We start from the raw sequence: 25,007 nt of genomic DNA on the forward strand, positions 1-25,007 counted from the left end.
CCTGCGCCCCCCCCCCCCCCCCCGCCTTTTTGGCTATCCCCAAAGGAAACCACAAAGCAGTCTGAATCCACTAAATCACCGTGGGACAAGGATTGATAGCCTTTTAATTCTTATACAAGGGTTTGCATTTTTACAGAGGATGTGGCATTAACTGAAATGAATCATTAGCTGGGAAGGTTTTCAGTTAACCAAGCAAAGTGAAAAAGTCAGGCAGAAGATATTTTTGGGGTGTGGTGCCAGCAGAAGACGGAAGGCCTTGCCAGGAAGTCGGCCCACGGGATTAGCTGCCTTACACGGATTCTGCTTTTTCAGTTTCTCCTTCTTCTCTGTCCTGAACCTAGGTGCTTTGGATGTTGTTTTGGTTTGGTTTTTCTGTTTGTCAGTTTTTTAAGTGATAACCTGTACCTATCTATAGTATGTGGTTGGGTCAAGAGAAGAGGAAGGGGGGAGGTGAGAGAGGGCCGCTCAGTAGGGAACCTCACTATTGGGATAGCACATTTGGAAGGTGGGCATTTTCTTTCTCTAGTAATGTACCATGCTTGAAAAAAGATATCTACTTTTCCAAACCATGGGGTTGTGGGAAATGCTCACATTATCTGGGTTTATGCATAATCTGATTATTTTTCCTGTAAAATTATTTTTTTATCCAAATATGATTGGGAGAATAAGTGATAGTTGTCTTATTTTGTATCCCTTTCACTGCCTCTCTTGAATAAAAATGCAGGAAGTTGCTGCTGTTTTATTAACTTGCAGCCTGCATGCTTTTCTTTGTTCTTTGTTAAATATGAGCTGGCATGTGTTAGACTACGTTAGCATTTGCTCTTTGGGACTTCAGTGGTTTCTAAATTCAGCACTGCTAAGCTGCTTCCCTGTTTGCTTGAATCAATTGAGACTGCTATTTTTAGCAACAAGAGGGAATTGAAATAGCAATTTTTTTTTCATGTAATAGATCCCCAGGAGGAATACTGATGCAAGCTCTCTGTCATTTTCTATTCTCCCCATCCCCCAAAAGCACTCAGAGGAAAGGCAGCTGTCATGGTTTGCGGCAGTATTAATCTTTAATCAATCGAGTGTTTTCTGCATTTAGGTGTTCAGGGAGGAAAAAAAAGGGTCAGGAGAAGGAACCTGCCCAGAATAACTAAGCTCTTATGCATGGGTTCTGCAGTCAGAATTTGGTGGGTAGTGGCAGGGAATAGTCAGAAGAGCTAAAAATAGCATATTTGCTTCCAGTGTTCCTCTAGTTTATTTTTGATGTTTGATTTTGATAAGGTTGATTGGATGCTTACTAAAAATATCTGTTCTTAGCAAGTTGAGGACAAAAAAGAGTAGACTATTTTTAACCTACACAAACTAAAGTATTTTTGTTGACTGTAAAAAATCTGGAAGCTGAGCCCTGGTCAGTTGCCAGTATTTTATATAATCTGTAACAAGCTAGACACTTCTGGATGCCAAGTTGGGATATTCTTTATAGTTGTCAGTTTCCATCTTCACAAAGGCTTGCAAATTTGGGTTCTGCTGTTCTATTTATATATGAAGACAGAGGCCTTTTTTTAAACCTCCCTTTTACCCCTCCCTTTATTCACTTTCTCTACCTCAATTCTGCCCCTGGTTGTCATACCTACTCACACTGCTGATGAGAATAGGGGTGGTACCTTAGCTTTTTTCTACGTATTATTGAAAACTAGCTTCACTTACCCGCTTGCTCTATAGCAGAATGGAATCTGAGAATACTCAGTGGTAATGGAGGAAGCAAATCTTAATGACAAGAACAATGAACTGTCACTACTTTGGTAATTTGCTATCCTTCCTAAACCAGAATGGTTCATCTCTCCTTCCCTTTAATCCTGCTTTGAATTTGTTCACTTCGTATCCACCCGGGCACGTTATGAATGAAGTAGTTCTCTCTAACATTGAAAACCATCTCTTTTCAAAGACAGCCTCAGATTCATCTACAGAAAATGTGTCTCTACAGATTCATCATAAAGTTAAACTTCTCTCTGTTAAATTTCTTTAATTTCAGTTTAGATCGCTACTTCTTGATGTTGTGAGGGGCTGAGGGATATTTGGGGTTGTGTATAGTAGGTGATTGGACATTATTACTAAAAAAAAGAGTTGAGAAAACAGTGGGTGGTATCCTAAGAGGTTAGTTTTCCATTCATAATCTTTTTTCATTCATTTACTCATTCATTCATCCAACAAAACCTCATTAATCATCTACTTTTTTCTAGGCACTGTGCTAGCAGTTAGACTGTGGTGACCGAGACAGACCCTTATATAAACCTTTGTGATGAATGTTATGAAGGGAGAGGAAGTATGGAGTACTGTGGGGGCAGAGAGCTAGGAGATTCTGTTAGTCTAGAGCTCAAGGAAGGCTTATGGGGAGAGAAGGTGTTCAAGCGAAGACCTCAAGGGTGGGACAGAGACCCTGATTGGAGTGTACTGGGACTAGAGCAAAACTTTTTAAAAGAGAGAACTTGTTACCTTGTAGGAACTTGAAAAATTTCAGCACAACCAGGGAAAGTGAGTGGTAGGAGGAAAGTGATGGGTATAAGACAAGCTCATGGAAGACCTTATGAAGAATAGGGGCAGTGGGAAGCCATTGACTGGTTTTAGGCAGGGAAATGTCAGATTGCCCTTTGGAGGGATCACTTTGGCTGCAGTGAATAGGAGAGGAATAGGTATGGGAGCAGGCGAATGATTTAGTAGGCTGTTGGAGTAGTTATTGTGGGAGATGAATGATGGTAGCCCCGGGTGATGGCAACCGGGAAAAGTGAATGGATTTGTGTTTCAGGTTTTATATAATTGGCAATAGGGAAACACTGTCACTTCTTGACAGAAGAAAAAGATCATAAAAATGGTGTTTGAGAAAGATAATTCTTAACTATGTAGAGCATGAACTAAGTGAGGAAGGACTGAAAGGTTTGTTGGACAAGTATGTGTGTGTTGGGATGATAACTTAGCTTGGGGTGATAGTTATTATGAGAATTAACTGGATGATATTAATGAGTACCTTGAGCAAATATTTTTGTAACCATGTGAATTGTAAATATTTTGTTTTAACAATTGACTTTATTGACAGCTTACTCGTGCTTTTCTGAGCATATAATCATGACTTCAACAAGATCGAAGTTTATTTTTCACCCAGTTTAAAGAACACTAGAATTTCTGTATATGTTTGATTCTGTGTGGTAAGCAGTAAAAAAGGAAATGATTAATTTAAAAAAAAAGTGGCATGGTAATTCCATGGTGTCCTCAGGAACCTCGATTCCTATGAGTATGAATCTTCATCTTAGCCTGTGGCTTCTACCCTCAAGGTTGCTTGTGGTTCAAGACCACCAGACTTACTGCCATCACTTTGGAAATGGCTAGATGAAGGTCAAAAAGGGACCTCTCTCTGCTGAGTCAGCTTTCTGTGAGCAGCCATTCTCTAAGGCCGTCATATTACTGCTTGCATCTTACTTCCAGAATCTCATCACATAGCCACACCTGGTTGCTGGTGAGTTCAGGAAATAGAGTCTATATTCCAGGCCACAGTTGCCGGAAAGAAGGAAGGGAAGACAGTTGCCAACTGCACTGTGGCTCAGATGTGCATATAACATGAGAAGGAGGAGTCTTTGGGGGTATTTCTGTACATGGCGCCTTATTTTGTTGTGGCTGAGTGCTTAATTTTTTCATTTTAATAAACCAACAAAAAAATAAACAATACTTCTAATATGAATGATTTGGGAGCTGGTCTTTGCTTCATGGGTTCTCATTGCAAAGTGTTAGGCATTTCAGGGTTAGATCAAGTGTTTCCCAAAAGACAGATCAAAAGGTTATCTTAGGTACTGCATTGATGACTTTTAAAAAATTTTAATGGTTACATATATACATACATATTTTACACAAATATTCTATTTATAGTAATTAAAACTGGGGGTCTTTTACAATAATGAAATAATTCAGTAAATAGTAATCAAGTATGTTTTCTATTAAATTTTATTTTTAAGAACTCTGTTTTAAGAAAATATTAAGTGACCTTGGGAAGCAGGGGGTTGTTAAACAGTGCTATACTGATTTTTGGGAGACTGGAATAGATAAAGAGTCTGCTGGCTCAGTTTACACCATCTTTCTATTCATGGTAGGAAAGGACTTCTTTGTTAGAAAGACAGAATACGCACATAGGTAAAAAATACCAACAGTAAGAAGGATAAAAAAAATAGTAATCTATTTCATGTCTTTTCCCAATGCCCCAGAAGCAACACTAAAAGACTTTTGATTTAAGATATGGTATGCTTTGATTAGCTTCCGAAAATTAATAATGAAGAGTTGACTCCCCAGACAATATGGTATCATCTTAATAGAGAGAATCACACTATTATTTTATAAAAATAAAAAATTAATGAACTCGATTAGGAGATTTTTCTCTCCAACTACCAGCTGCTATCTCTGTTACCACTTGGAAGATATGTAGCTTTAAAGTAGAAAATGGATCTTTAAAAGCAAAAGCAGCAGGACAATCCTTGTCTCCATTGTCTGTGTCTTAAATAAATAAGTAAAAATTCTTTTTTTGCATCAAGTGAAACTTTTATGATTGACTGAAGTTTGACAGGTGACTTGGTCATGTTTTTATGTGATTGCAAACACTTACCTACTTTATGACATAGAGAACTAAAGAATTTGTCATTTCCTTTGATGGAGAAGCGATAGTTGATCCCCCATTGCCTGGCCATAGTGTAGGTGACTGATTATTGTAGAACGGTAGTGGTGCTTACAGAGATGACTAAGGGAGCCTCTGAGTTTCCAATTTTATTTTTATTTCTTTGTGCCCATAAAAATAATTTTTATACTTTCCTGTTCTCTTAGAAAAAAAATGTACTTGTTGGGGCGCCTGGGTGGCTCAGTTGTTAAGCGTCTGCCTTTGGCTCAGGTCATGATCCCAGGGTCCTGGGATCGAGCCCCACATTGGGCTCCCTGCTCAGCAGACAGCCTGCTTCTCCCTCTCCCTCTGCTTGTGTTCCCTCTCTCGCTGTGTCTCTGTCAAATAAATAAAATCTTAAAAAAAAAAAAATGTACTCGTGAGGTAATATTTGGCTCATATATAATTATGCAATTCTAGATTTGATTTTGAGAATTATTAGAATATAGAAAAATGATACATTTTTAAGGACATTCATTTTAGAGAGAGTGTGCAAGAGCATGTGAAGGGGGAGGGGCAGAGGGCAAGGGAGAGAAGCAGACTTCCCACTGAGTGCAGAACCCAACATGGGGCTTGATCCCACCCGGGACCCTGAGATTGTGACCTGAGCTGAAATCAAGAGCTGGGCACTCAACTGACTGAGCCACCTAGGCACCCTTAGGAAAATGATATTTTTATCTATTTAAAAAGACCAGGCTAAATTTTTAGTATTTATATCTGTTTAAAGTGATATTGTTTCTGCTTAATATTTAAAGTCCTGACAATGGAATTGGTGATTTATAGAATACCTAATATCCAGAATGGATCTTATACATTGTTGCAGTCTCCAAAGTTGTGCACATAATAGTTTCTGAAAACTGTTAGTTTGATTTAAATTTGATAGTTAATAACAGGAGATGATAGGAAAAATTGTTCTTGCTGGGAGCATAAAGCAATTTTTTTTTGAAAAGTGTGTTTAGTATCTCATTCTCAGCTAAAGTTAGTCTACTTTAGTATAATATGTTTAAGAGGAAACTTGGGGAACTTCCAGTTTTAAAATGACCAAATAACTGTATTTCTAGTCTTTTAGTTTTTGGAAATTCTCTCTAAAAACTAGGAGAATGAGAAACAGAAAGCTCCAGTTTGATGGGACTCGGGAACTTCTGAAATCCCTCCTTCCCCAGTAACAGCAAATGTAGATGGAAGAGTGGTTACTGACTTCACAGAGCAGACTCCAGAGTGCTCACAGACACTCCACCGTTAGGAAGCACACAGATTTGCTTTTGGATCCCAGAAAAGAACAATTGCAAGGGTCAGGTACTTCAAAAGACAGCGGTGGGGAAGGTCACTGAACTAGATGTGCTTGAGACTCTGGGAAATTGGGCACAGAAGAAGGCAGAGGTGAGATACCTGACTGAGAGCAGGGGTTGAGTAAAAAGTCTGCAAACTAATAGCTTGCTCACCTACCTAGCAGCCAGAAGATTGAAATTGGGAAATGCTTCTTAGGAGATACTGAAGGGTCTCAGAGAAAAGATACTGACTTTTGTGGAATGTCTAATAAAAAAGCTGGTTTGCTCACTGATTACCCTAGAGTGAGGCTCACAGTGTAATCACCCCATATGCACACTAGCTGCCACATTAAATTTTCCAGGATGAGACAGACCAAATCAGTCAAAAGGAATGTAGGAGAAACAGAATATAAGGAGAAGGAAATAGAAATACATTTGACCCTTGAACAATGTGGGAATGAGGGGCCCTGTGCAGTCGAAAGCCTGCATGTAACTTTTGACTCCCCAAAAACTTAACTACATAGAGCCTACTGCTGACTGGAAGCCCTACTGATAACAACAGTCAATTAACATATATTTTATGTTTTATGGATTAGCTGACTGTATTCTTACACTCAGCTAGAGAAAAGAAAAGGTTATTAAAAAAAATCATAAGGTCTTAGAAAATACATTTACAGTACTGTACTGTATTTATAAAATCTGTGTATAAGTGGATCCATGCAGTTCAAGCCCCTGCTGTTCAAGGGTCAACTATATATAAATAAAGTCTAATTAATATCCTCAGCAATAAGAGAAGATAATAGGTCTATAATAAGAACAAGATGCTCCTTAAAAAAAAAAAAAAAAGGGCAAGAGCAATCAGAATAAAGGTGTGCTCTTCAAAATTAAAAATTTGACAACCTAAAATTTAAAAGTCAATAGGAAGTTTGGAAGATAAAGTTGAAGAAATTTCCAGGAAAGTAGAACAAAAAGAAAAGTATGATTAATAGAGAAACTGTTATATCTAAATTCTGATTAATAAGAATTGAAGAAAGAGAAAAGTGTGGGGAAGAAATTATCAACAAATCAATATAAGGAAACTGCCAGAATTGAAGATCATGGATTTTAAGGCCCATTAGTGCCTAGCACCAATGAATGGAAAAACACCACTGAAGGTGTATTATTGTGACAGAGTGCTAAAGATTGAGTGATAATCCTAAAAGCTCCAGTGACAAAAAAGCAGGTCACTTATAAATGGTCTGAAGTCAAATGGTGAAACACTTTTTGAGCAGTATTGGTGCTGGAAGACAATGGAGAGTTTTCTTCAATTTCTTTTTTGTTGTTGTTGTTAAAAATGATTTCTTGCTTAGAATTTTATACCCAGTTAAACCATTATGTATGAGGTTAGAATGTAGACTTTCTAAAAAAAAAAAGATATGCACAATCAAAAAGCTTTTAAACTGTCAAAAAATGTTTCTCTGAAGCTGTCACGTGAATTTAATAGGATATTCTGGATGTCACCTAGAACAGAAGGACATTCAGTAACAAGAAAATCTGAAAAAGATACGGATTTTTGTTGGTAATACAGTATTACCCTCTCTATCTGAGGTTTTGCTCTCCATAGTTTCAGTTATCTTCAGTCAGCTGTGGTCCAGAAGCAGATGATCATTCTCTGACGTCTTGTTAGAAGGTCAGTAGTAGCCTAACACTATATCATAAAGCCTACATCATTCACCTCAGTTCATCTCATCATGTGGACATTTGATCTCACATCATCACAAGAAGAAGGGTGAATATAGTACGATAAGGTTTTGTGAGACAGAACATATTCACTTAACTTTTATTATAGTACATCAGAATTGTTCTATTTTATTTTTAATGTTGTTAATCTCTTACTATGCCTAACATAAATTGAACTTTATCATAGGTATGTATGTCTAGGAAAAACCATAGTATATATAGGATGTGGTACTATTCATAGTTTTAGGCATCACTGGGGGTCTTGAAATGTATCCCCCATGGAAAAGAGGGAACTACTATAGCGTACCAATATTCGTTCATGAATTGTGACAAATGTAAGATGTTAGTAATAGGAAAAACTGACTTGAAATATAGAGATTCCCCCTTACCATTTTTTGGTAAGTCTAAAAAACTATTCTAAAATAAAAGGTTTATTTAAAAAAATGTTGACAAAAATGCATCTTCATGCATCTGTCCTTGGGAAGCTACTGGTGGATGTGCTCCCTAATGAGGGACTGGAACAAGATCTAGAAATAAGAGCTTCAACACAGGAGAGAGAGGCCAAGGGAATTCCCAAGGTTATGTTCTAGAACAAACGCTGTGCGGCAGAGTAGCCATCGCAGGGGGAATGGGATAAAAGCTCGAGGGCTCTGGGAAAGTAATCTCTATGGGAAAAAAAAAAGGAAAAAAGAATTCATGGGATTGATTGTGTGGAAAATTGTACTGAGAGGCTGTTAAGGAATGGAAGATTTAAAAAGAAAACTATGCAAATGAAGAAAAAGGCAATTTGAACTACAGGAAAAGAAAAATGTTGACCGAGAAAGGAAATGTAATTATACTATGTTTTTTTGGTTCAGTAGTGAATAATACTATTTATCTAGCCACAGTAATTGTTGTATAATGAAGAATTTGAAGGGCCTTCATCCCTGGTTTCTGGTGGGGAGAATCTAAATCCTTGGAATTTCCTGAGTGATAAGACTGTCTTTATTATTCATGGTGGGCCCTGATACTTTACGCCAATGAGAGGACTCATGGTGGGACCCTGGATAGCTTCAAGTTGGGGGCTGGTCATGCCATAAAAACCAACCGTGTGATTAGAAGATTGGAGGTGTGAGCCGTGTGATATCAGCTCAACCTTTCAACCTCTGGGAGGGGAGAGGGTTTGAGGTTGAGTTCAATGACATGGTCAGTGATTCAGTCAACCATGCCTTTGTAATGAAGCCCATTCTGGACATTGAGGCTTGGTGTGGCTTCGTAGTTGGTGAACACCTTGGTGTGCTGTGAGGGTGAAGTGCCCTGATTCAGAGAGCGTGCGGAAGCTCTGCATTTTAGGACCCTCCTAGACCTTGCCCCATGTGGCTATTCATTTGGTTGGTCCTGATTTGTATCCTTTATTAAAAAACTGTAATCACAAATTGTTGTCCTGAGTCCTGTGACTGGTTTAGTGAATTGCTGAACCTGAGGAGTTGTGGAAACCCTGAATTTTGCAGTCCGTTAGTCAGAGCGTGGATGCCTGTCTGGACCTCTGAACTTGCAACTGATGCCTGACGTGTGGGCAGTTTTGCTGGGGCCCATGTCCTATCGTTAGTATCAGAATTGAGTTGCATTATTATAATAATATACACACTGAGTATTGACAGAGCCTTGTGGTGTAATTTCATTGGAAGGAGGTGGAAGGTAAAGAGGAGTTGGTGTTCTCATCAATTATAATAAGTAATATAAAAATTGATGAATCAGGAGTGTGAGTGCAGGATTTAGAACAAGGATAAAAACATAAGGCAGGGGGTCGCCTGCATGGCTCTGTCAGTTGAGCATCTAACTCTTAGTTTCGGCTCAGGTCATGATCTCAGGGTTGAGAGATTAGGCCCCGAGTTGGGCTCTGAGCTGAGCATAGAGCCTGCTTAAGATTCTCTCTTCCTCACCCTCTGCCCCTCCCCCCCAGTGCATGCGCACTCTCTCGCTCCCCCCTGGAAAACCCGTAAAAAGCACAAAGATCACTGTTTTGCAATCTCTGTATCTGTATGGAATTCTGTATCTCAGTGGTGATTAATGGCTGCTAGTGAAACAACAAAGATAAGCAGACGTGCCTCCTGATGTAAATATGCATTATCACTTATGAAGTATTCTTACCAAAAAATCAAACTTGAATTTGATCAGGCATTGATAGGTAACCACTAGGGGACAGAAGACCATGTTACATGACATCAGGGAAGTGTAATCAGAAAATGCCAGGCTGGGAAAGTAATAGGACCCAATATCCTCAACAACTAGTAGGGAAGTTGGGGGTGGGGGGAGGAAGGGAGGGAGAGGGAGTAGAAGGGAGAGTAGAGAATTGAATAAATAGATACAGAAAGGTAGATGGATAGATAGACCTATAGAGATTAAAAGAGATTTAATAGACATTAACCAGTTTTAAGTATGGAAGTTATTTAATCGTTATTTGACCAAATTATTAGAAGTTTTCTGAAACACTTGGGGAAATTTACATACTGATTAGATAATTGATGTTTGATTTGATATTAGATAATTAGGATTTATTATTTACAGTTTAGGGATGTGATAATGGTATTGTGGTTATTTTAAATAACATATCCTGAAATTCTGATGAAGTCATATGATGTTAGTGATTTAATTAAATAATCTGAGGTGGGAGGAAGTGGGTAGGGGTATAGTTGAAGCAAAATTAGTTAAAATCAAGTTGATAGTCTTTGAAGCTGGGTCATGGGTACATGGGGTTTTGCTATACTGTTTTTATTTTTTGATATGTTTGCCCTTTTGTAATTTGAAAAAAGCGTTTTTAGGACAAATACAAGAAAATCCTACTTCACTCCATAACTTGTTTTCCATAATTTGTGAATGGTTTGGAAAATCTCATAGAGAAGTTTGAGCCACATCCCTGACAATTTGGAGGAGATAGCTATGCTCTGAATTTGTAACAAGCATCATTCCAGTATTTCAGAGATAAGTTACCATGATGAAGCCTGACCCATTATAATTTTCAAATGTTTCTGCTACATAAGGTTTTTGAGGGGCACCTGGGTGGCTCAGTTGGTTAAGCATCTGCCTTCTGCTTGGGTCATGATCCCAGGGTCCTTGGATCAAGCCCCACATCGGGCTCTCTGGTCAGTGGCAAGACTGCTTCTCCCTCTCCCTCTGTGTTCTCTCTTGCTCTCTCTCTCCCCCAAATAAATAAATAAAATCTTTAAAAAAAGAAGGTTTTTAGCTTGTAAGAGAAATAGACTTTCCCATAGAAAAAATCAATCTTACTCAATTTTTATTGCCCATAATTTTGAAAAATTAAGTTTATTAAGGTATAAAGATATATACTTAAGTGTGCATTTTTAAAGTAAATTCTTACGCACTTATGTACCCAAATCAAGATAACAGGATATACATCCTCTACCCCAGAGTTCCCTTAATGTCCCTTCCTTGTCATCTACCCGCTCATCCAGAGGTAATCAATATTCCGATTTCTGTCCTCATAGATTAGTTTTACCTTTTTTTTTTTTTCCTTCATAAATGGAATCATAACAGCTTGTAGGCTTTTATGTGAGGCTTTTTTCACTCAGCATAATGTCTGGGAGATTTGTCCATGTTTTGAACATGTAGTTCTTTTTTTATTGCTATTTAGTATTCCATTATATGAATATACCTCCGTTTACTTATTCTGTTGTAGATACGTGTTTGGGCATGTTTACCTAATATGCATAAATAAAGCTACCATGGACATTCTTTTGGTAGACATTATGCGTTCATACCTCTTGGGAATTGCTAGGTCACAGGGTAGGCATATGTTTAGTTCTGGACATAATGCCAAATAGCTTTTTTTTTCCAAAATGATTATATCAATTTACAGTGCCACCGGCAATGTAGACAGCTCTAGTTTCTCCACAACCTTGTCAAGTAAGTATTGCAGTCTTTTAAATTTTAGCCACTGTGGTGGGTATTCCATCTTATATTTGAATCACTAGTGTTGCTTCACTTCTACATCAAAGTATTACACAGGTCGTCTGGTGTATAACTGGTGGGTCCTAACTGTGATTGGTTCTTCATTGTAGTTCTTAACCTAAGCTGTTTTTTCTTTTCTCAGTTGTCACAGGTAGTACTGATGGAATTGGAAAATCATATGCAGAAGAGGTAGGTAATTTTCAAGACCTTTTTTGGAGTGTAAAAATAAAAGAACAAATACAGGATGATGTCTTATAGTTGCTTTGATTTTTGAAGTTAAAAACAAATACAGTGCTATATAGTACAATAGATATGCTTCATTTCTAATCAGAAACACTGCGCTTGCTCAAAGGCAATTTTAAAATAAATTTTTGTGCAAAAATGAGTATAACACTTTCTATTCTAGTAAGTTGGATTTGGGGAAAATGTAGCATAGTTTTATTTTATATTGTGTAATTATGGACAGTCCTTAGTTTTAAAGTCAGTTGTTTTGAACTATTTTCCAAAAGGTGGCTGTATTATTATGGAATAGTAATATTTCCAGGCTAGTCCATGGTATCCTTCTTTTATAAGGAAGACTATAATTTGACAAAAAGATATTGACAGACATGGGGAAAGGGCTCAAGTTCTCTGTAGTGTCATGAAAGGATAGGGACCATGGTAGTCTGAGGGCCATTGTACAAAGCAGGATGTTGGTAGTACTCTTTTAAGGCAAGCTTCCCTGCCCTCTGGGTCCATTGAGGCACCACAGCTTATGATACCGCCCAATTGTGATGACGATCCTGGCAGATCCACTGGGTTTCTCATTAGTTATTCCCAATAACTAATGGTATCTTTTTAAATCTTCCTTCATTGCCAGTCTTTTAGTCTTCATGTATCCAGTCCAAAATAAAATCTTTTTTTTTTTAAATAAATAAATCTTTTTTTTTTTTTTTTTAAGATTTTTTATTTATTTGACAGAGACAGCCAGCGAGAGAGGGAACACAGGCAGGGGGAGTGGGAGAGGAAGAAGCAGGCTCCCAGTGGAGGAGCCTGACGTGGGGCTCGATCCCAGAACGCTGGGATCACGCCCTGAGCCAAAGGCAGACGCTTAACGACTGCGCCACCCAGGCGCCCCCAAAATAAAATCTTTTTTAAAGCTGACTTTTAAATTATAGAAGTAATAGATACTACACAGGATTTTATTTATTTATTTATTTATTTATTTATTTATTTATTTATAAAAGATTATTTATTTTAGAGAGAGGGCGAGCATGAGTGGAAGGGACAGAGGGAGAAGAAGAGAGAATCTGAAGCAGGCTCTGCATGCAGGGCTCGATCTCATGACCCTAAGATCACGACCTGAGCTGAAACCGAGAGTCAGACACTTGACCAGCTATGCCACCCAGATGCCCCAATACTTAACGATTTTAAAAACTAAAGTTGTGTAGATGGGTACAAAATGAAAAGTAAAAGTTTTACACCTTCTGAAACCCTTTGACATTTATATACTAGCTTGATTCAGAAAGATAGCCCTCTGGGGGAATCCTTTTGTAAGTCTTCATTTTGGATTGCCCATTCATGACAACTTAGGTTTATTGGTTTTTTCGTTGGGTTTATATTACCAGTTTTTCTTAAAATGAGAATATATCTGATTTCTGTTTTTTAATGAAATGTATAGGTGTGATTAACTGCTTGGTGTTTTTTATTGTTTCAGTTAGCAAAACGTGGAATGAAGATTGTCCTTATCAGCAGATCACAGGATAAACTGAGTCAAGTTTCCAGTGAAATAAGTAAGTTTTTCCACACACCCTCTTCTTTCATATTTACAAAAGGGTTACAGCTAATCTAAGTTGAATGTTTTCAAGTAGGTATCTAGCACTGACATATTTATTTATAGTTCAGAAAGCTGCTTTCTTATGTTGGTAAAAGGGATGCTTTAAAATGGGTCATCATTTTTTTTCAAATTAATATGGGACTGTTCAAATTTCCTTAAAATGTCTTTTCCTGACTCCATTGTTGTTAGGAGTTGGATTCTCTGGTTATTTTATCATGTTCTCCTTCCACACCTGAGTTCCTTTTCTGTTGCCTTTATTTCAATATTCTTGCATTTTTTTTAACTCTTGACATCATTGCCTCTAAATGTATATCATATGTAATTGAAGAAAAATACAGAAGGCAGTCTATATACATATGAGAGGGAATCTTTTGAAGCAGCTTTCTTCTTAGTCAGCTATGGCTTGAGACCTGAATTACTATATAGCAAAGATTCTTTTTTTTTTTTAAAGGTTTTATTTATTTAACAGAGAGAGAGAGACAGCCAGCGAGAGAGGGAACACAAGCAGGGGGAGTGGGAGAGAAAGAAGCAGGCTCCCAGCGGAAGAGCCTGACGTGGGGCTCGATCCCAGAACTCCGGGATCACGCCCTGAGCCGAAGGCAGACGCTTAACGACTGAGCCACCCAGGCGCCCCAACCCCCCAAAGATTCTTAACTCATGTCTCATTAACCAACCAGACGGATAAAGCAGTGCTGTCCATTTCCTTGGTAGAACATCCGGATGGCTGTTCCCAGGGTGCTGACGGTTCTTGGCCAGTCGGCTTCTCAGTGTGACGCTTTTGCGCTTTTACCCCCACAGCCCAACTTACTGGCTTTAAGAGTCAGCTGTGTTTGTTCCCAAACTTACGCCGAGTGCATTTATTATTTAATATTCCACACACTGGTGCAAGATTTGTGTAAAAAGGGGGAGTTATTTCTATGAAAACTAACTTGAATGCTCTGAAAAAAGTGACAAAAGCGAGTTCTTTCAGAAATTAGCTGTCAAATTAGTGATGAACAGATAAATGTAAAATAATTGGAAAAAATGATAAAAAGTAAGAAATTTGCTCTCCAATTGTTTCATATGTGTTGAAATTTTCGTTGCACTCTAAAAGAACTGAAACTGCAGTCATAAATGGTGTATTATGGGCGTGGGTGAGACAGGAAAGTCTGGAGTACCAGTTAGCAGATCTAAACTCAGATGTAAGGCAGGGGTCCTCCCCAGAGGATTGGTGAATGAATCACATTCATGCAAGGTTTATTTAAATAAAATGGTTACAATGTGTATTTATCATTTTCTAGGATTCCCGCTTTAACTTCAATGAGTAGCCAACTAACAAACTGCTTCAATTCTTTCAGATGAGAGAGGATTTCTACTGTATTTTTTTTTCAGATTAATTGAGATATAATTGGTGTATAACATTGTGTAAGTTGAAGGCATACCACGTACTATATTTTATTATTAACATTACTACCTACTATTAACATTTATATGGTGCTTTATTATTTACTTATTCCCTCACATGTATTATCCTCTTTTATCTTTCAAACATCCTTGCGAGGTATATATTTTTGTTATTATTTCTTTCCAGACCATAACTGGTCCGGCTGGACAGATTACATATAAATGCACTTCATCTTTATGTAAAAAACAAATCTTTATAGATACTAATATTAAGTATGCCAAATCTTTTTTGGCATTTAAGGATTTTAACTTTCAAGTTTTGAAAGGCCCAAGACACAATATTTTGCAGTTTGGCTAAGGTGTGAATTTGAATTAAGCAATGGCACTAATGGCCTGAAGCAGTTAACTTCGATAGTAATTGAACTTCACATATTACCTGGATCTTAACACTGTTTCTTTCTTAGTTACTTGTGCTCATGTGTATAATTAACTCTTACGGTGATAAAAATGTTGTGTCTGTGCACACATAGATAAAATTGGCTGTTAATGAAAGCATTTACTAGCTGCTGAAAGTAAAGTTTCATAGGTGAAAAATAGAACCTTTGATGAAATGGAAGGTTGAATTTTGAAATGCTGCGATCTGAACGAATCCACCATCTACTTGATCCCGAGACAAGTAAAAGCTACCTCATGACAGTCTTTTAGAAAGTGCTTCAGCCTGTACAAAAAATTGCTCAACAAGCCAGAAGTATACTTTAATGATATTTGAGAATTTATTAACTTGTGATATGAGGTGACATGTGACTGTGGGCAGAGATGCAGTTCTGGATAAAGACAGGATCCTGTTCAAACATTTTCATGAAGGGACAGATGGTGACGCACTGAATTGACCTTTATTATGTTTTCCTGAGCATCATATAAATTTAATGAGAAAGGTGGTATCAGCAGACCAGGTCGTCAGTGCTAAGCTGAAGAAATACAATACACCTGTACAGGGTTTCAGCTCAGACGTAAATCATCTTTTTGGCAGGATAGTGTTTTCATGAACATTTCTATTCCAGGAGAAGGAAGGACCAGAATTTAATGTTGGCGAAGACAGACTAACTCTGTTTATACCTTCAACACGTCTTTATTGAATGCCTGTGCACCAGGCCTGATGCTAGAGAGTCAGCGTACAGTGGTGAGCATGACAGAGGCGCTCCTTGCTTTCATGGAACTCACATGCTAGCGGAGGAGACAGAGAAAAAAAATAGGTAAAAAAGCAAAAAAAAAAAACAAAAAAAAAAACCACCCCAAAACCCAAAACAAATCAGACAAATAGATTGAATAATTGCAGTTTGTAATAGTGCCATGAAAGAAACAGACAAGGGGAGAACATGGAGAGGTTCTCATTTTGTAGCAGCGTGGTGAATTTGATGACTGACAGGGCGTTAAAGGGCCAGACCAATAACCTCTTGCCTGTATAATAGCACTCCAGTTATGCTGCTGGCGCCTTCGGTGACGAGAGTATGCACTGGGCTCTCTTAGGGGGTGTAGTGGTGGAGGGGTTGCGTGTGTAGTTTGCACATGATAAAGCCACTCCAGCATTCCTGTTTTCTGAAGCCTTTAAATCCCTGCCTCTGCATTATGCCAGGGAAGTGGTGGCCTCCCAACTTACTGAATGGAGGACCGTCATGGAGTCCAAGTTACAGTGAGCCAACCAAGTTAACTCTTAGAGCCCCTTCCAGTTGTGTAAGCTAACAATTAAGTCTTCAGTCTCTGGTAAGTGATTCATATTTTTAAAAATATCCCAGTCTGGTATAGTATTATGTTTTCCTTGGTCTAACATTCTTAGAATCATTCTCACACGGATTTCCTAGGTATCTACCAATACAAATTGGCAAACTTTTGCAATTATTTTTGGGTGTCAGTTATCACTTTATGGATCTGACTTTATACTTGTTCCTCAAAGAATGCTGTGATCTTACCCTGTTATGAGTAGCAGTAAGGGATGGTCTCATTGGGTCTTGAGGAGAAGAGGAATTCTCTTGCAAGGAAACTGCTCTTAGCGTCATCATGAGGTTATACAGGTTCTTCAGTCCAGGAAAAGCTAATCTCTTCCAGCACAGGAGAGCAGGATATTTCTCTTTGCACTGGCAAGGGAGCCTCAGGATAGCTTCGGGGTTCAAGATCCTTGGCTTCAGTTGAGTCCACACAGATATCCCGATCCCAAGTCTCATTTAGTGTTTTCACTTTCGTACTTGAGACATGGTGAGTCTGTGGAGTTGAGCTTCCACACCGTCGTGCTCTACCTGCCGCGGTTAAATCTGATGCTAGCAAAGTGAACCCTGTGGCTGTAAAACATAAAGGTTTTTATTAGGGCTGCCATAGAAGTTCTCTGGTTCTCTGTTCATAAATGGGAGCTGAAAGTTTAAAGACCCAAGCTTGTCATTTTCTTTCTGTCAGTGCTCCAGTGCATTCTGAAGAAGCCATGCCCTACCACAATCTTTGTATTCATCATTTCTGCCCAACACAAATGTGACAGCCCCTTGGTCCCTTAAGGCACCTCTTCAGTGGATACTTCATTATAATCCGTAGCCAGAATTAATTTGATTAATGGTGATGCAATTGCATTATGGATCAAGTTAAACCAACACCAAAGACCTCTGAGGTCTGTTCTTGGGGATCCCACTCCTGATACCAATTTCTGTATCAGTCAAACTTCAGTCAAGAAACATAAGTCAGGCAAGTTACTTTAGGCCATCTTATCTTTTCTAGTCCAGCTCTTACATTCACTCCAGGAGGTTAAACTCATCCCTCCTTTCCTAGGTGACTAGAAGAAGAAAAGAAGAAAGGAGGGGATTGAAAAAGAACCACATGCCAATTGAGAAAAAACAGGGACTCTTCTGGGCTCCTATCACCTTCTGACTCTCCACTGTTGTTATGTAAACTTGGGGATTCTGTTTCTTTAGAAGCACTTTCTTGTGAGTGTGGAGGACAACCTACTTATCAAAGTTCTTCAGGAAAATTTGTAAAAGATTATATATAATTTAGTGGGGAACTAAATGTTTTGCCAACAATGGATAGTGCCTTCTCGGGACTGACTGCTTTGATGAATTTTCGCTTCTTTGTAAGGATACCTGTCACCTGTTGAATTAATACAAGCCGATAGTCAACACATATATAATAAGCTTATTTTATTATCTTTGTTAGCCAGGATTATTAATATATTCAGTATTTTTGTCAATTTTGATTTGTCAAAGGAAAAAACTCCTAGATAATTTTTGAACTCTGAGCTAAGTTTTTACTTGCAAAAAGCACAATGCAAAGACTAGCTTTTAAGAACAACGTATTGGCTCACGGAATATAGAGATGGTGATATTTACAGTTCATATTTGTGATGGCAGTTGGTGATTCTGATTGCATTCACTTTAATCAGCTTTGATTTTAAAAAACACACATTTCTGTCTTTGATTAAAAAAAACAAGCGATGTTTGGCTTAGTCAGAAGAGCACCTGACTCTTGATCTCTGGGTCTCGAGTCTAAGCCCATGTTGGGTGTAGAGATTACTTAAATAAATCTTAAATAAATTTAAAAAACTAACCAGGCTGTTTCTGTCTTTTTGCTAATTATCTCAGGGTGTAAAGCTTTGGGATGGCCCTGTAAATCCATGGTCTCTTGAAATGTAAAGCTTTTAGAAATGTAAATCTTACTGGTCTGTAGTTCACAGAGGAATAGGGTTAGGTAAAAAAAAAAAAAAAAAAAATCAGTTTCACTTTTTCAAACCTTACCTCTGATCAAATCTGTATAGTTAGGTGTAGATTTGACCAAATAAGTTTGTTTGACAATTTTCTGATGCACTCTCAATATCATTAATGTGATGCCTTGTTATATTTAGCTTGTTTCATTTACATAAGGACAACCGGGTATTAGTGAACCTTTTTATTTTCATGTTTAATGAAACTGGAACCGCATGATGTTAGGATCCCAGAGTTGACCTCATGCAGCCCCTAGAGTCTTATATGTTTTTCTGTCACTTCTGTCGTTACTTAAAGTTCACATATTCTAAGGTAAGGAACCACCATGAACCAAAACCCAGACGGTTTGCCTCTCCTGGTTTTGCCTGTGGCGCCTATGATTGTAGAGGTATCCTCTTACTCCAAGATCCCCAGATTTGTCAATGCTTCCAGAAAGTGACATTCTGCACTACTCATGAGACCGAGATCCCACAGGCCATGGAGCAGGTGCCAGGATAGTTTCTTTGAAGCATTGTTTCTACATATTGGAGTGTAATTATTGTTCCTTACTAGTGGGCTTGTCATGCCTGATTAAATGAGATTTACCGTTAAATGAAACATTTCTGGCATGGTCATGGTTACAAATTTGTTTTATCTCATTATATCCTGGTAGGAGGAAGGATAGATTCTTATTGAGCCTATGCAAATAATTACATTGCCATGTAAGGTGAAAAAACTCAGTAAGGACATGTATACCATCTGACCATCATTCTGATTAGTTTTGCAGACAAGGCCAATCAATATGGGTTGTATTTTTTATACAGTTTCCATCTTTAAATTTACCTAAACAATTTAATATCTTATGTTCCAGTTGCTGTTGCTGCATAACAACTACCCCAAACTTCTCAATGTGAAGTAATAACCATTTTAGGGGCTCAAAAATTCTGCTGATCAGGAGTTTCACCAGGACACGGGGGACAATTCTTTCGCTTCTCATGGCATTACTTAGTTCCCCAACTGTGATGCTCAGCTGGTGGAGAGGCTGGTTCAAAAGATTTAAGATGACTTCTGTCACAGGGCTGGTGCCATGGTCAGGAATGACCGGAAAGCTGGACTCAGCTGGGACTGTTGGCCGGAGTGCCTATGCATAGCCTCTCTAGCATGGCCAGATCAGGGTAGTTGGACTCCTCCCAGGGTAACTGTCATCCCTCACAGTGAATGGTGCAAGACAACGAAGCATAAGCTGATGGCCTTTTTGTGACCTACTCTCAGAACTCATATAGCGTTACTTTCCCGTATTCTGTTGGTCAAAGCAGACACGAGCCTGCCCAGATTCAAGGTGAGAGGAAGACTCCACCTCTTGATGGAGGAGTGACATGGTAACATTGGAAAGGAGTGTGTGGGAGGGGAGGTATTTTTGGAAAATGAAACCTGGATCTGGAAAATATAATCCGCCACAGTTTATAAGCTATATTAAGGTTTTTCAGGGAATATTTTTTCTCGATTTCCAGGGCATCAGTTGGAGCAACACACCATTCAAAGAGTGCTTCCTCGTTCCAGTTTGCTCAAGGACAGCCAGCCACAAAGGGGGTGGGGCAGTAAAAAATTAAGAAGAAAGAAAAATGTTTTCTCAAAACCACTGTTAAATTTCCTTCATTGATCTCATTCAGTTGCAGAATTAATTCTTGTCCTGTTGGGTTTGGGTCGAAAGCATTCAAGAGCCCTATGGATACTGACTCAGTTTCCTGGTATAATCTGTCCCATAATCTTAGCTTGGTGGCAGTGTCAGGTTACACTGGGAAGGAAGTCTGACACAGGAGTTGATTCTTTACAGCATCAGTGACAGTCAAGAGTAGTGGAACAGACCTCCATCTGCTGAGGCTATTGTTCTTTGGGTGTTCTTCCTAAAGACTCAGTTTTCTGACCTCTAGCTTATGGGCCTCCAGCTTTTGGCAAGCTTGGAAGAAAAGTGGGAACCACCTGTTAATAAGACTGATGGTCTCTGGGTCACTTATTACAGTAATTATCAGTGTCAGAATAGAATACCCTATTCTGGTATTGTATAGAGCTAATTAATGATTTAGTCAGTGATTTGTCTCAGGGCATGGGCCTTATGGTGGACACTAAAAGCATTGATAAAGCCCCAGGGATTTCTATAAAGTGTGTTTTAAGATTGCCACCAATTAACTGTAATCTTAGATATTTTGTTCATAGTCGTGTGCCAGGCTGTGCACAGGAGCATGAATATGTTTCTGTCCATCCTGAAAAGTATACACATGTTGGACGATGTTTATGATTAGTCACACTTTGGCTCTACCCATGTTATGGACTTGATAAACAGGGCAGCTCTCAAAGAGAGTTGAGCTAATTAAAGATACAGAGAATATACAACATATCTAGTTTTTTCCTAATAGCCTTTCTGCTCAGTAGTGCTACCTAGTGGCCGTCTGGGGGAAATACCAGTGATAGTTTGGGTATAACGTCTGTCTTAATCTGTTTTATTATTTTTAATTTTGTGGCCCGAATTTGTGAAAGCAGTAGCGTAAAGAGTTGCCAGGAGACTAGTGGTTATAGCAAAATATAAACATAAGTGTCAGGTCCCCAAGACAAGAAATGATTAGAGTCGTGGTTTAAGTGACAGTAATTAAAATAAAGCATAGCCTCAAGAAACAACAGTTATTAGGAAATCCAGCTTTTTTAGAAACGAGAAACTTTTGTTAAAAAACGATTCAAGGGCATGACAAAAGTCAACAGAAAAGCTTAAAAAGTTAACAGGCTGTTAGAAAGTGAGAGTGTTTTGGGGAGATAAGGAACCTTTGTTGGCCAGGCTGGATACTGAAGGTATCCAGAATAATTTTTTTACAGCTTTCTCATTAAGGGAAGACTATATTATCAAAGATCAAGTTTCTTCTCAACAACTGGTTTCAAACTATTTAATTCATAAGCTTTCTTTGTTCATTTTAATATATTTTATACACTTACTTATACATATATTTAGATAAGTTAACACTTTCACCTGAAGCTTAAAATGTATTAACTTTATGTCTCATTATTACATTGTAAGAAGATCCACCTATCACAATGACTTTGCCGTCCCAGTCAGGGTTTTCTTTAAGATGCCTCCTTCTTTAACTCACTTTGATATTAGTATAGTATCTTAGGGTCAATTAAGAATCTTAGAAGTTATATTTAAGTTGACAGTGCAGAGCAATACAGTCATTATTGATACCAAGTTTGTCCGAGAGATGACATTTGCAAATTTTACACAGAGGACAGGAAGAGTAATTAACATCAATGATTTGCAGCATTGTCTGAAGTTAGAAGAGCCGATCCTTTCATAAAGACACCAGGTGTCATAACTTAAAATAGTTTGTGGAAGCAGTGATAATATAGCTAACTGATAAAACCTATGTGGAAAATATAGAAGTTCAAAGAATGGAATGTTACAATGGCATTATATTTCAGAGTGTGATATGATCAGAAAGAAGACATATAGCTACTTGTAAAATTAAAATGGTCAAACCAGTTCTAATTTGGCCAATGTTTTACCTTAATTAGGACTTTATATCTTGGATTCTTAAATAATTCTTTGTTTATTTACCAATTATTAAAAATACTTCAAAAGTTTATTAGTACATTTAAAAATAACTATTAGTTGCTAGCCAAATGTCTCTTTGAATTTTATACTGTTGCTGCTTGAGCTGTCCATTTCTGTGAGAATGATTTTTCTGAAATTTCCAGCACATTTTAAAGCATTAGAAGTTTTGTCCTTGTCTGGTCATTCTTGAATTTTCTCTTCTCAGATTTAAGGGAGCACTGATTAGTCTCTATAAGCCACTCAGAAGAGGCTTTTTAAAATATAAAATAGTTGGTTGAAGGTATTGTTCAGGTCTCCTGTATCTTCATTGATTTTTCTGTCTACTTGTTCTTATCAGTGTCTGGGGGCCGGGGGGGTGGGGGAGTTGAAATTTCTAACTATAATTACGGGTTTGTCTGTTTCTTTGGGTCTGTTTTTTTTGTTATTAGATGCGTTAACATTTAAGGGCATTACGTTCTCTTGATGAATTCATTCCTTTATCATTATGAAATGACCTTATTCTTAGTAATATTCTTTGCACTGAAATCAGCTTTGTTTATCTTTCTTTGGTTAGTGTTAGCATGGTATAAATTTTTTTCTGTCTTTTAACCTATATGTGCTTTAAATTTAAAGTGGGTTTCTTGTAGACATCATAGATTTGTAAGAAATTCAATCTGATGACCTCTGCCTTTTAATTGGGGTTCTCAGACCATTTACACTTAATGTTATTGTTGATAGGATTGGGTTAAGATCTACCCATTTACTCTTTGTTTTCTGTTCATCTCATCTGTTCTTTGCTCACTTGTTTTTTTTCTGCCTATGTTTGGATTAATAATATGTTTTTAATCATTCTATATTATTTCCTTCCTTGGCTATTGGCTATACATCTTTTTTCTTTGTTTTTACTGATTGCTTTAGAGTTTGTGGTGTTTAGCTTGTCACGGGCTACTACTACTTGATGTAAAGCACAAGAACCTGACGACAGTATACTCCGTTTCCCCGCTGTTTTATTTGTTTCTATATATGTTATGAATTCTATAACATTATTTTTGGCATAAATAGTCAATAATATTTTAAAGAGAATTAAATTTATTTTTATTTTTTAAAGTCTTCGTTATTTACACACATTATTATTTCTGATGCTCTTCATTCCTTTTTATGGATACATAATTCAGTCAAGAATCTTACTTTTTCTTTCCTGTCTGAAAGATTTCCTTTTATATCTCTCATCATGCTGGTCTGCTGGTGATGAATTCTTTTTGTAAGTCTGAATGAAAACGTTCAGTTTTGAATATATTTTCTCTGGGTATAAATTTTCGGATGACAGATTCTTTCTTCCCCTTTCAGTACTTTGCTTCATTGTGTTCTGGCCTATAGTGTTTTTGACAAGAAGTCTGCTGTCTTTCCTATCTTTTTTTTTTTTTATATACCACCTTGTATAAGTCACTTTTTTCTTTTTTTCTCTGGTTACTTTTAAGATTTATCTTTTTATCACTGGTTTTAAGGAATTTGAGTATTCTGTCCCTTGGTGTACTTTTCTTCATGTTTCTCCTATTTGGAGTTGATTGAGCTTAAATTTATGTACTTATAATTTTCATTGTATTTGGGAAAATTGGGGCCATCAAATATTTTTTCTATGCTTCACTCTCTTTTTAGGCTTCTGGTTATACATATATTAAATGGATTAAAGTTGTCTCTCAACTTACTGATGTTGTCTTTCCTTTTCTTTTGGTGGGAGGGGTCTCTTTTTGTGTTTCATTTTAGAGAGTGTCTATTGCTGTGCCTTCACAGTCACTAATACTTTTTTCTCTAGTGTATAATCTGCCATTAGTCCTGTTAGTATGTGTTTTTTTTTTTTTTTAATCCAGACATTTTATTTTTCTCTCAAAATAAAATTTTAGGTCATTTTTGTATCCCCCTTATCTCTTTTAAAAATGTTCGCCCTCTACTTTTTTGAACATACAGCAGCCCTTATCTGTGGGGAATATGTTCCAAGGCCCCCCCGCCCCCACCCTGCCATGGATGCCTGAAACTGTGGATAATACTGAGCCCTGTACATATTGTGTTTTTTTCATATATCCATACTTACGATAAAGTTTATAAGTTAGGCTCAGTAAGAGATTAACAATGAAAATAATAAATAGAATAATTGCAATATACTGTAATAAAAATTATATGAATGTTAGTCTCTCGAAATAACTCATTGTACTGTACTCACCCTTCTTGTGCTGGTCTGAGATGATGAAATGCCTACATGATGAGATGAATGACATAGGCATTGTGACCTAGCATTGGGCTACTATTGACCTGCTGATGATTCATCAGAAGGAGAACCATCTGTTTCCAGACCATAGCTGATTGTGGCTAACTGAAGCCTTGGAAAGCAGTACTGTGAATAAGGGAGGATTACTGCATATAGTGTGCTCTTGCTCTTGTTTTATCCTTGTTTTTCTTGTTGTTAGTCTCGCTCGTGCTCTCTCTGTCCACTGTCTGGTAATTCTAGGGGCTCTGTCTTCCCCACATGCTCAAGTCTGTTTCCTCAACTCAGGGGAACTGCTGATCTCTATTTGATCTCTCTTCATTCCAGTCTAAAAAATCTGTAGGCAATAAGTTAGGACAGCTGTAGGGCTTCCCTCATTTGTTTCCCTTCTCGTGGCTCTGACTGTCCTGAACTGTCTTATCTTGCACTGACTGAAAACCATTGTTTCATGTATTTTGTCCAGTTTTTTTCAGTTTAAGGCGATGGAGTAAATCTAGTCTCTGTTATACCATCATGGCTGGAAACAGAAGAACCCCATACCCACTCCTTTTTACCCTTATAGATTTCCTGGTAAATATAATTATTATCTTTGCACATGTCTATAAATGTTTGGTTTGCATTAGGCTTTAATCTATATATATA

At 37.7% G+C, this 25,007-nt stretch overlaps 1 protein-coding gene across 1 annotated transcript in view; it reads left to right on the forward strand.

Moving 5' to 3' along the window:
- Positions 1-25,007, forward strand: part of HSD17B12 (hydroxysteroid 17-beta dehydrogenase 12) — a 152,888-nt gene that overhangs the window by 43,063 nt on the left and 84,818 nt on the right. Inside the window, exons 2-3 of the mRNA XM_008701060.2 lie at positions 11,756-11,802; positions 13,310-13,385. Coding sequence (XP_008699282.1) covers positions 11,756-11,802; positions 13,310-13,385 — 123 coding nt within the window. The remainder of the gene's footprint in view (positions 1-11,755; positions 11,803-13,309; positions 13,386-25,007) is intronic.

This window comes from Ursus maritimus, unplaced genomic scaffold (genome assembly GCF_017311325.1).
Source record: "Ursus maritimus isolate PB19 unplaced genomic scaffold, ASM1731132v1 scaffold_23, whole genome shotgun sequence".
In the NCBI taxonomy this organism is placed as follows: Eukaryota; Metazoa; Chordata; class Mammalia; order Carnivora; family Ursidae; genus Ursus; species Ursus maritimus.